This window comes from Strongylocentrotus purpuratus, unplaced genomic scaffold (assembly GCF_000002235.5).
Source record: "Strongylocentrotus purpuratus isolate Spur 01 unplaced genomic scaffold, Spur_5.0 spur5_contig_861, whole genome shotgun sequence".
Classification (NCBI taxonomy): domain Eukaryota; kingdom Metazoa; phylum Echinodermata; class Echinoidea; order Camarodonta; family Strongylocentrotidae; genus Strongylocentrotus; species Strongylocentrotus purpuratus.
In genome coordinates, this window is record NW_022145570.1 from 1,267,540 (window position 1) to 1,280,188 (window position 12,649).

The following is a 12,649-nucleotide window of genomic DNA, read 5'->3' on the forward strand; positions in this document are numbered from 1 at the left end:
TTCTAAATATGTTATGTAACATCGTAAAACTCGGGGGTAAGATTTTTACGCCACGTGTTCGTGTAGTCCCATATACATCTTTCTGTGTACAGTGTTTGTAACTTTACCAAGACATGGCCAAATTTCTTATCATTTAGATGATTCCAGAACCTTGCAATACACACAAATTCTTATATGCTAGATGATCAACCTTTTCTGGTCGATTCCACACCGTTTCTTTCACAATGCAATCGCATGACCAGAACTCAACTTCATCTTTAAAGATTTTCTTTAATACGTTTTTTTTAAATATAGGAACCTTTCAGCTCACTACGCACTTTCAATCATAAATGGATAAAACAAATGTTTAAACCTTTACATCAGAGAGCATGTATACTTATTTTTGTTTTATTGCATTCCCCCCTTTTGATCATCTTTAGCCTCCTGTTACTGATCGGCTATTTAATGATGGGATTCAGCTCTCCTCTTACCCCCTTACTCCTGTTCCCGGGGACCATTATCTTTACTGTGGCAGGCTCCTTACTCCTCTTCTCGACGATGCAGGTCAGTTTATCGGTTAGGTTTTCGATGTGAAATATTTGGTTTTAATTTCCCCCTTTTCTTCGGTTTCTCCTTTTTTTGTTCTCCGTCTTCTTCTTTTTCTTCTTTTTCTTCTCTTCTTCATCATCATCTACTTTTCTCTATCATCACCATCATCATCATCATCGTCATCGTCTATCATCATCATCGTCGCCAACATTATCACAATCGTCATTAACATTATCATCATTCTAAGACACGTTTGGCTTGCACCCAGTAGATAAAGATCAAAATGTTCGATCTTGAAATTGAAATAAAAAGGCAGATTTTGTTTTTAAAACCAGCGGAATTGAATTTGCCATCAATTCCTTGCCGAGCAGTACGTGACTCTACTACGAAGCCCACCACTTGTCCATGGCACAGTCACGATGAACTGGAAAAAGCTCTCTTGTCTCATTCTGACGTATCTAATATCCATCTGTCCGCCATTGAGACAATAGCTTTGACTTTCAAGAATGTCATCGTCATTCATCACCACCATAACTACATCTTGAGAATGATTTCATACTATTTTTTTTTTAATTTACTTTTTCTAGTCCATTCTTGAAATTATATCATTTGGCTACATGATTGATTTTGCTTTTCCCCAAGAATTTTACGAATATGAAAATACGAAATGTAACCTTTTGCATTAGCTCTTGATTAGATCCGCTAATAACTCATTAGTTAAGGATCTATGAATTACACGCAGGTCGCCCTAACGTGAACCTATACTTTGTAAACAAGATGTATGGTTCTTTTTCTTCTTTATAAACACAGATTGGTAATGTTTTTCAAGGAAGGAAGTCTACTGTCATTTCATTGATGAATGGCATGTATAGTTCATCAACGATTGTCTTTTTGATAGCTAAGGTAAGAAATATTTGTCAGAGAAAATTCTAATTCGCCTTGGCGTAGCTTTGGTCCAGCCGGTGGGAGCGGGGGGGGGGGGGGGGGGGGGGGGGGGTACGAGTATATTTGGGTGACATCGGTCTTTTCAGGTAGCTGAAATAAGAGATAGAAAAACCGTCGAGTGAGGGGATGTATGGTCGTACCATCTTCTTTTTTTGTGTCGTTTTTTCTCCTCTTTTTCTCTCTCTCTCTCTGTCTCTCTGTATCCCTCTCTCTTTCTCTGTCTCTCTTTTTATTTGTTTCTTCTTCTTCTTTTTTCTTTCTTTCCGTATTTGATCCTTTTTGCTATCCTTTTGGAGAAGGGAGAGGGTAATATATTAATAATCATAATAACATTGTTTTGTACAGCGCTTAATACTACGATTCTAAGCACTTGACGTTGTAATTATTATCAACCCGATCATTGGATGCAATTGTTCATTCGCACATGATTAGTGCACACTCTCCGCTCCCCTGGGAATATTCCGGTCAGGCGCCATTTTACACGCGCACACATGTCCTGCCAACCACATTTAAGTTTACATCCTACCTGGTATCCATTTAACACCAGGGTGAAGAGTTTTCAAGTGTAGATTGTTGCTTTGCCAAAAGACATAAGTGCCGCGGCGGGACCCGAATCGCGAACCATGCTAATCCACGGTCTGGTGACGTGTCCACTAGACCACGACACCTCTATATCCGTTCAAGCTTAACATCGTCTCTGTGTGAAATACAAATTAACATAAACCATACACATCAGGAAATGATCTGCCATTGTTGTGAACGATGATTTAAACCCTAGACCAATATCAAACACAAACGAACAAACAATTTAAACTATTAGACAAGGGTCTCAGTTCTGAATGCTTTATCCACTTATGCTGCGCCAACAAAAATAAATGTCAACCTATCAATTTCGAAAAAATCCTATAGAGCCTGTAAAATGATGAACGAAAAGAAATGATTAAGTTATGAAATGGAAAAAGGATTCAACTCCATGACGGCATGATTTTTTTGTTTATTCATCCATTTACAAACATGTACTAGTTCAATGTTGTTAATCTTACGGTAAATCTTTTTAGGAATTACTCGGCCCTCCCTAAATTAGTCGATGACATCATCCCATATTGTCGGGGTTTAAACCTGGACTAAAATTAGTTCACTAATAAAACAAATACCGACCCAATTATCTCAAACACGACCACAAAGTCTTTTGAATGATCAACATAAGGCAATTTCGATATCCTTGTTTATCACTTACTAACACATTATGCAAGCCAATTACAATTCGACCTTGAGTTGATTTCTTGAAAGCCTTTCCGATCGCCTTCTCAATTCAAATCGCACTCCAGGCAGCTTATGAAGCAGGGATGTCCCTCAAAATCTTCTTCTCGATTCTGGCTGGATCCGTGATCCTCCTCAGCATTAACACTTTCATCATCATGCCCGCCAAACACGTTCCCTGGCCCTACCCCGACCACCATCGACTGGTAACCTGCTGCACTACGAGGACCGATCAAGACCAGAAGGGTGTCGCTGGACTCCGCAATGAAGCATACGTTGAGGATCCCGCCGATGATATTGGGTGTTCAGAAGAACCACACGGGGACGGAGTAGGGTTGGACTCAGTTACTGGTAGGTCTAGGTGTTTTGTTTCTCTCCTTTACGTAACTCCTTCCTTTCCTCCTCGGTGATGTTCTTGGTCTTCTTCTTAGACCTCTTGTTGTCGTTGTTTATTTTCTTCTGATAAATATATATTTCCAGACCTGTTTTTTTAATATAAAATCTGTTATATTTGTTTATTAATTTTGTCTTCTCTCTTTCTTTGTCTTTTTCTCCTCGTCATCCCCGTCCTTCCCTTTCCTTCTTTTCCCCTCTTCTATGTGATATTCGTGTTCTTAATCCCCTCGTGAAAGATGTTGTTCTTCTGATAAATTTATATTTCCTTACTTATTTTCTAATTTTGTTTATTGCTTTGCTAGAGACACTTAGTACTATTTTGGCAACTAGGTAGTAATAGTCAATCTGACCGTCTATGCAGGTTATATTTTGCACGACTTCATATGTATACAACAAATAATGAAATGGCATGAAAACATCAAAATATCAACATCAACAGCTACAAGACTTTAAGTAAGAAACTGAAATACTTTAACCCACCATCATAGCATTAGCATTGAGATATTTGTCTTATCAACTCAGATACCAACGGAAAAGAGCCGGCGAGTCTAAAAGAAGCCCAAAGAAAGTCCAATGATGGCAGTTTCGAGGACGAGAAGAGAAGAAAATATCCGACAATTCGCTCATGTATATCATCCCTGTCATTCTGGATGATACTTCTATGGCTGGCGATCCTGCAGCTTCACCTTTACTTCATAATTGGTGCAGTCAACTTTTTCCTCACCAGGCTTACCAATAACGACGAGCGCCTAGGTAATAATGTCGACGAGGAGTCTTTCTTTCTATTTCAATGATTTTTTATGTATACTATTCAGTGCACAAAACATTTTCCATTGAAGCATACCATGAATCTTATTAATAATTAACGCATATAAATCACCAACTTGAACACATGGTTATGAAATAAAGAGTTCACCTGGGCAACAGTTACAGTGAAAAGTTAAACTAATCAGAATTAAAAAGTGTTAGTATACAATTCCATGTTCTATGGTGGTAATTATGGGAGTTTACCTTTTCGATTTGTAAGATATTGTTAGTCTTTACACTTGAAATATTGTATCAAACTATATTATGCACTTTCTTCATAGCAACAAATCAGCAAAGGAGCTCTACAACCTAGCGCGCCGTTCTTAAAGGACCAAGAAAACCGGGGAAAGCATAAACAAGACTAAACCGTTATTGGAGTCAATGTCATTACTTCTGCTCTATTGCGAAACAGATTCCATAATTGTAATGATCTACTGACATGTCACTGTACCCTCACGTGGTTGTCCTTTCACCTGTGCTCAGTCAACTGAGGAATAATGGATTTAAGGTCAGCTAGGTGTCAAGAGATCATTACGGACTTTTAGATTTGCACGTCGACGGGCAAATCTAAAAGTCCCTATATTAACATGTCTCTCAGTACAGTATAGAGGAATGACAATGTGTCTTTCAAGCATGCCCATTTGTTAAAGCATGAATTGACTGATACTTCTGATTTGCACACACAATTTACATGAGAACCACAGGAAATCCCCTTCATTGGAAAATTTGTTCAAAATTTACAATTAAAAGGAGTTGCTCAGGAGGAAACTTACCTTTTGTGTTTTGGTGGTTTTTTGTTATTTGTATTTGTTTACAGTGAGCCGGTACACCGATGCCTTCGCGATCATCCAGACTTTCGTGTTCTTTGGCGGGCCTCTCGGTGGTCTTTTTATGGATAGGAACAAGCTCCAGACACCCTGCTCTACCACCAGTGAGTTTATAGCACGATCGCAAAGACTTTCGGGAAATCCCCTAATGCAATTTAAGATGTCATATCCATCATCCTTTGAAATGTGTTAAAGGTACTATGTCCCTTTTGCAGCCAACCTCAAATTCTGTAGAACTTTGCAGGAACTATGAATATGTCATGACTGTCCTATCTGTGAAATTTAAACGCTAGCAGTGTCCTAATATTCAAATTATGCAAGGAAACCCGTTAACTTGCTAGACTTTACTGACATACACTATTGAGTGACTGACCGGTTTTGTTTTCTTTGGTAATAACATACATAACATGAGCTGTGTAAAGGGTACATGGGCATTTGTTTACATCAATAACCCACTTCTTGTGATGGACAAAATTAAACTGACTGAATCTTTACGCAGCATAGACGTATGACTATTCTGTACAATGGTCTGAAAATCAAGACTATTACTTATTGGCTCTATTGCTCCTAAGTCGATTTGACAACTATTTTCGTTATTTTCCCACTTCAAGACATTTTCAAGCCCCACCTTTTTTTATGGAAGTTCTAAATTAGTATTATCTTTCAAATGCCGTTGGAATTTAACCTTTTCATTTTTTGGGCCTGCAAATGGGACATACTACCTTTAATATTCCAATTACATGTAACTTATGATTTGTATATACGTATTGCAATAAAGTATTGTTTTTGCCCTTTAAGTTGATTTTCGAAAGTTTTATCGATAATGTCATATGCGAGTTTTCGCGTTATTTATTTTTTCCCATCTCAACAAAAGTTTATTGTGCATGAAGTTATACATAAAATTGGCAGATTATTTTCGCGTATTATGATAATCCTAATGTAACAGTCTGTTTTTATATTTGTTGTTTGCTCGATGATTGCGTTGTTACACATATAATACACACTGAATACGTAACCATGACAAACAAAGAGAAACGAAACACTTCATTGTGAAATTACATTTATTGTACACAGGAATGATATATATATGTTTGATAAAATCCAACACAAGATATATTTTATAGTATATATATGTATATATATATATATATATATATATATATATATATATACACTATGAACATGACTGACAAAGAAAGCGGACAAAATATACAGTTCCTCAGGTAGACAAAGGAACACCCCTTCACTACTATTATGTAAAAATGTGTAGAACAGGTGTCACATGCATATTCACCTTTTTACATAATGGCAGTGAAGGGATGTTCCTTTGTCTACCTGAGGAACTGTATATTTTGTCCGCTTTCTTTGTATGTCATATTCATAGTGATATAAACATGTATTTGACTGTCTCCTTGCAATGCAGAGAAACCGTATGTTCGTGGTCAGTTTGCCGACATGCGAGATAGCTGTCTCCCTCTAGCGGTCACAAGTCTCTCGGCAGTCGGTTACTCGGTATGTCTCTTGATACCAAGTCTTCCTCTTCAGTATCTCACTTTTGTCTTCATTCTCCTTATGAGATCTCTTCTCTTTGGGGCCGGGGCGTCGGTGACCACCATCATGTAAGTTATCAAAATTGTACTGTATACCACAAATCTTGAATTTGATTTAGGGCATATTTTGTTTTTCTGTTTTGTTAAGAGTTTCGTTTCTAGTGGTGCAAATTTCAAGGATGAACTTTGGACTTTATGTTTTTAACTTTAGGAAAATATAAATAGAAAATCGAATAAATTATAGAAAATTAGGGAGTCATTTGATTAAGTGGTCTCTACTAACTTAATACTTTTGTTTATATATCATAGTAGTACAGCTCTTGTATATTAAGTAATTTACTATGAAATCAACTGGAGAGTGGATGAGAAATGATATATATATTCAATATCAATGTGTATCTCATGATTCCAGATTCCCCATGCAGTACTTCGGCAGTGTGTACGGTGCTATTCGAACTATGAGTGGTTTCGTATCCTTCCTGCAGTACCCGATCTTTATTCTGATCCAGAATCATTTTAATGACGACCCTTTCTGGGTAAGCAAAACATACAGTTTATTGCTTGATACCCATTGTACACAATGTGTCATTTCGATTTAATTATTGTGATGAGTGATAATGTTTTTGTAATTATGATTATATGATTTACATTTATTTGTAAGATTTTATATTTCAAAAGATACAAAGACATTCATCTAAATTGGCATAATTATGTCTACCCAAAGATCACCCTAATTTGTATCCGGGTGGAAATGTAATTACTCGTTTTCATTAACCATCAACATCATCATTGAAATCTTTTGAGGTAGGCCTACAGGCAGTGCAATTAATTATAAATTAGACGGCCTTTCCTAGGAATATATTTTCATTCTTCCTTTTTTTTTAGGTGATCGTCGCCTTTATCGTAGCCGATTGTGTGACCCTCATACTACCTATCGCCCTCTACATCATGTCAAGAGGAAAGTCTCAAGCAGCTGCAGGCCGTACGAGTGCCGATCCTGGGTCACAAAATTGAAATAATAAATTGCCTACTTTTTATATACATGTATCATGGGCTTTGAAAAACCGAATACTAATTTGTAGTGGTTTTTTCGACATATCTAATCTTAGTTTGTATTAGTGGTTGCAAGTCAATTGCTTTGCGTTTCTCCTATGGTATGCCACAGGGTTCTGTGGGCGGGCAGACTCTTTTTTTTCAATTTATTTGATTGGATTGCGACAAGCTTTGTAACAACATGGCATAGATTATCATATTTATGCAGACGAATTCAACTTATGATTTCCTTCAATCCAAATATTCATGTTTATTTCATTTCCAACAGAAAGGTAAACAAAGATATTACATTTGTTTTCATACATAATTCATTTTTCAGGAAACGATACAAATACACTTTGCACATAATACAATTATTACAAGAATTTCTTAATTTCTGAGGAAATGGGGGTGATCCACTAAAAAGCAGTGCTTGTAGTTTGTAGATCCCCCAGTCCGCATAATCTGCGGAAAGGGCTGTTCATCGCCTTGAATCGTGCATGGTTGATGTTCACGATTGGATGTTCGCACGTTCTCTAAAATTGAATTCAGATAAATGTGAACTCCTTATATTTGGTTATTAGGTGCAGCTTAGTAAAACTCATTTTAAATTGAGTTTTTATTTTCATATATCAAAAAGATATGTACTATATAAACTCCAACATTTCTGGGAAAAATGAATGGAATCCTGTTAATGACTATGTGAAGAATGTTAAGGGTCAAGCAGTTCTTTGGGCAGTGAAGAAAAGCCATGCATATGATGTACAGCTTGATATTTTGTATTATGTCCTCTCCACGTCCGACAGTGAATTACCCACTATTCCTTGTTGTTGGTATATTACATAATAAAAGGGGAGAATGTGAATGTAATGTGAGCAAGCACTGAATCCAGTGACCGGGGTAATAGTTTATTATGTAAAGCGCTATATAAAAGTGGAATATTATTATCATTATTATAAAACAGTTCGAAAACCAGACAGATAATTCCTCGTTTGTAGATTTTGCCTGTTTAAGATATTTAACATGAATAAGTGTGTAACGAACATAAACATCATTTGAAGAACCGATGACATCCTTTTTAACCTTTCAAATGCAATTATTTAGAGAACCACATTGTACAATTTCTTTTGCATTTATGCATGAAATGTTTCAAAGCTGGCTCAGGGACCTCTCAGAAACACCTGAATATATGGTTTGGAGAATGGACTATCATACATGGTCTTTGCTTTTGTAACTATTGTAATGAAATATGGTCGAAATTTGGTCGAAAATCTGGATATTTCGTAATACGGGGGAAAGGATTATATTTACGAATCAAAATAAATTGTTTGGATTTTGCGGTAAAATGGAAATATATGTAAATCAAATAAATCTCAGAGAGAATAAATTGAAAAAGAAATGGTGTCACTTAAGAAAATATTTTGAGAGTTTTGGAAATGTGCTTACACGAACATGATCATGAATTTTATGTTAGGCATTTTGTTATATATTAAAAATACTAATTTTGGCATAAATGTTTGTTTTTATCTGCCACAAAGTTTTTCGGTCGTGATGATGATTATTTTTGTTTAGTCATTATGTTGGGAAATTATTTCTTTAATTTTGTGTATATAATGTATGGATATACTGGTTATGATGGAATTTGTTTCGAAAATAAAGAACCATGTGGACGGGAAAAAATATTATCATTATCGAATTATTATCATTATTATTATTATCATTATAATAAATTTTATTATTATTATTATGATTATTATTATTGTAATTATTAGAACAGTTATTATAATGTTTTCGTAATTAGGGGTGGGTGGGTGCAGGGAGGGGCGAGTTTTCCCCTCCCTCCTCCGCGAAGGGCAGAAGCTTTGACATTTCAATAAATTATTAGAGAAAGAAGACGATTCGTTGTACCATTCCCAAAAATAATCCTCGTCTAAATTATGTTTCCCCCCATCCCGCGAGAAGCGCAAAAGCTTTTACGTTTCATTAAATCATTAGAGAAAGAAGACGATTCGTTGTACCGTTCTCGACTCTTAATCCTTGTCTAAATTCAGTTTCCTCCTCCCCACTCCCTACCGCGCGAAGCGCGAAAGCTTCGACGTTTAATTAAATCATTAGCGAAAGAAGACGATTCGTTGTACCGTTATGACTTTTAATCCTCGTCTAAATTCAGTCCCCCCCCCCCTCACCGCGCAAAGCGCGGAAGCTTTTACGTTTCATTAAATCATTAGCGAAAGAAGACGATTCGTTGTACCGTCATGACTTTTAATCCTCGTCTATTTTCAGTTCCCCCCCCCCCTCCCACGCGAAGCGCGGAAGCTTTTACGTTTCATTAAATCATTAGAGAAAGAAGACGATTCGTTGTACAGTTTTCGTCTCTTAATCCTTGTCTAAATTCGGTTCCCTCCTCCCAGCTTCGACGTTTCATTAAATTTTTAGAGAATAAAGACGATTCGTTGTTCCGCTCTCAAAAAATAATTTAGTTTCACCCATCCGCGCGAAGCGCGGAAGCTTTTACGTTTCATTAAATCATTAGCGAAAGAAGACGATTCGTTGTACCGTTCTCGAAAATTATCCTCGTCTGAATTTAGTTCCCCCTCCCCTCCCCCCGCGCGAAGCGCGGAAGCTTTGACGTTTTATTAATTCATTTGAGAAAGAAGACGATTCGTTGTACCGTTCTCGACTCCTTGTCTGAATTTCAAAAATGTTCTTTGTCTATTCCCTTTTCTACCTACGTCCTCTTCCTTTTCACTCCTCTCTCTTTTTGGCCGGCGTTTATGGGGGGACCACGACCACCCCACCGCCCCCTGGCTACGCGCCTGCGGTCAGATGAACATATGTTGATACCTTGTTCGCCCCGGAAGCTCAGGGGTTTAAGGTTTTAATTTACGGTCAGATTAGCATTCAGGGGTCCGCCTTAGGGGTCCAGGGGGCAGAGCCCCGGAAGTTCAGGAGTTTTAGGCATTTAATTACAGTCAGATGAGCATTATTTTGATACCTAATTATTACAGTGGCAGGTCACTTATTGGCTTGGGGTTAAGGGGGCGGAGCCCCGGAATCTCAAGGGTTTTAGGCACTCAATTACGGTCAGATGAGTATCAAGGGGCCCGCCTAAGGGCTCTTGGTTGGGTCCAGGGGGCAGAGCCCCCGGAAGCTCAGGGGTTTTAAGCGTTTAATTACGGTCAGATGAGCATTTTTGATACCTTATTATTTGTAACACTGGCAGGACACTATTTGGCGTGGGGTCCATGGGGCAGAGCCCCCAGAAATCAGGGGTTTTAGGCATTAAATGACCGTCAGATGAGCATCTAAGGGTCCGCCTTAGGGCCCTAGGTGGAATCCAGGGGGCAAAGCCCTTGGGGTTTTAAGCATTTAATCATGGTCAGATGAGCATAATTTGATACCCCATTATAATGTGACACTGGCAGTTAACTATTTTTTCCTTCTCGCTCTCTTTCTTTCTTTTTCTCTTTAATATACTTTTTCAAAGAAAGTGTGGGGGGGGGGGGGGGGAGGGGGCTCGAGGATCCCGATTCTAGCTGTTCCGCGGGCCCTGATAATGTAGGCATCTCAAGAAGCATTCGTTGCCTGGCTGTAAATTTAGGAATTTGTCATTTTCCAACAAACGCATGAAGTGAGGAAAAATCTCGGAAAATGATCTCATTTCAGCATTATTTGTAAACCACCGTTATGGAAATAGAAATAAACCACGTTTGAATTCTATTTCTCCAAAGCCCCTATGAGTACGCCAGTGCCCCATCCCCCTCCCCCCCCCACCCCCTCCGATCTACACCTTGTTGGCGGGAAAATTGCAACTGATATCCCCTACCTTTCTTCATTCTCTTTTTTCTTTCCCTTTCTCTCCTCTTTCCCTTTCCTTCCTTATCTCTCTTTTAGGTTCGCTGGGGGGGGGGGGGAGGGGCAAGGTCATTTTGGTCCCCACCCCGCTCCACACATTGTTGGCAGGATTAACCGCAACTGATCTCCGCTTCTTTTCTCCCTTTTCTTTTTTTCGTCCTCTTTTTTGTTCCATTTTAGCTCTCCTCTTTTCCTTTTCCTTCCTTCTCTCTTTTTTTTAGCGGGGACGGGGGTGGGGGGGGGGGGGAAGGCTAGGGCCTTTTGCCCCCCCCCTCGATCCACAACTTGTTGGCGGGAAAATTGCAACTGATATCCCCCTTCTTTTCTTTTCTTCTTTCTCTTTTGTCCTTCCCTTTATCTCCTCTTTTTCTTTTTTCTTTCCCTTTCCTTCCTTCTCTTTTAATTTTGATTGGGGGGGGGGGGGGAGGGGGGCGGGGGGATGCAAAAGCCTGGGAGGCGAGTCCTTTTGCCCCCCCCCCGATCTCCTTCTTCCCTCTTTTCTTTTCTTCTTCCTCTTTTTTTTTCCCTTTCTCTTTTCTTTCCCTTTCCCTTCTTGTCCTTCTCTCTCTCTCTTTTTTTTTTGCGGGGGGGGGGGGGGGGGTGGCAAGGCCCGCTCGCTCCCCCTGGATCCGCGCCTGGGGTTTCATACATTCGTCCGCTCTGACCGGTGAGTCGTTAAGAGACTCACTGCGGTGGTTCTTGGTTAGCTTTTCACGAGCAAAGTATACGAATCTCTGATTTCGAAGATTCGAAGAATCAGAGCTGATGGCAACGTCTGATTTAGTGAAGTTGCGCAAATTTTCCCTGCCTCTATTTCATAGATGAAGCATCATATCAACACAAACTTTGTTTTTAAGTCCTTTAGCTGTGTTCACTTTAAATCTAACACTGAAGAGGATTTTATGTCCACAAACTCTTCCTTAGAAATTGGATCTTTGTGGGTGACAGATCCCTTGCCAGCTATTTTAACTTGAACTAACATTGCACAAAACATTTCACTGGATTGTCTAAATTGTGCATCATTCACATTGTAAAATTCCCTCACTCTAGGCCTATTTAATAAATTGTATTTGTAGTCCGAAACGTAGGGTTATCACAGGCCTAGATCTTTTAGCAAGCTACCAGTCGTTCTTCTTACCTCAGCGGAGGACGTTCGAAGAAAGCCGTTAAGTTCATCTGCTGAGAAGTCATCAATATCTTTAATAATGATGTGCCTTTTCAACACAGTACTGACTAAGAATGTTTACAGGTGAATTGATCACCGCTTTTTTACAATGAGAATCCTTCGTGTAAATCGACTTGCAGTCGCCATGTCTGATCAGCAGACGCGGCGCGGACATAGAGTTCTAAATAAGAACACTTAAGCACTCACTTCGCATTCGTGCGCGCACAATGCTACTTATGTTTTTCTTCCTCTTTTTTTTCCTCCCCTTTATCTCCTCTTTTCCT

The 12,649-nt window shown here is 38.7% G+C and overlaps 2 protein-coding genes across 2 annotated transcripts; both read left to right on the forward strand.

The window, feature by feature from the left end:
* Positions 1–2,808: 2,808 nt before the first annotated feature.
* On the forward strand, positions 2,809–4,007 carry LOC115929876 (solute carrier family 43 member 3-like). The gene is made up of 2 exons (XM_030999976.1): positions 2,809–3,084; positions 3,652–4,007. Exons 1-2 carry the CDS (start codon positions 2,820–2,822, stop codon positions 3,921–3,923), a joined length of 537 nt encoding a protein of 178 aa, XP_030855836.1. The 5' UTR covers positions 2,809–2,819; the 3' UTR covers positions 3,924–4,007.
* A 2,724-nt stretch (positions 4,008–6,731) lies between these two features.
* Positions 6,732–7,379, forward strand: LOC115929881 (solute carrier family 43 member 3-like). Its single transcript, XM_030999985.1, has 2 exons — positions 6,732–6,849; positions 7,199–7,379. Exons 1-2 carry the CDS (start codon positions 6,733–6,735, stop codon positions 7,325–7,327), a joined length of 246 nt encoding a protein of 81 aa, XP_030855845.1. The 5' UTR covers position 6,732; the 3' UTR covers positions 7,328–7,379.
* The last annotated feature ends 5,270 nt before the right edge of the window (positions 7,380–12,649 follow it).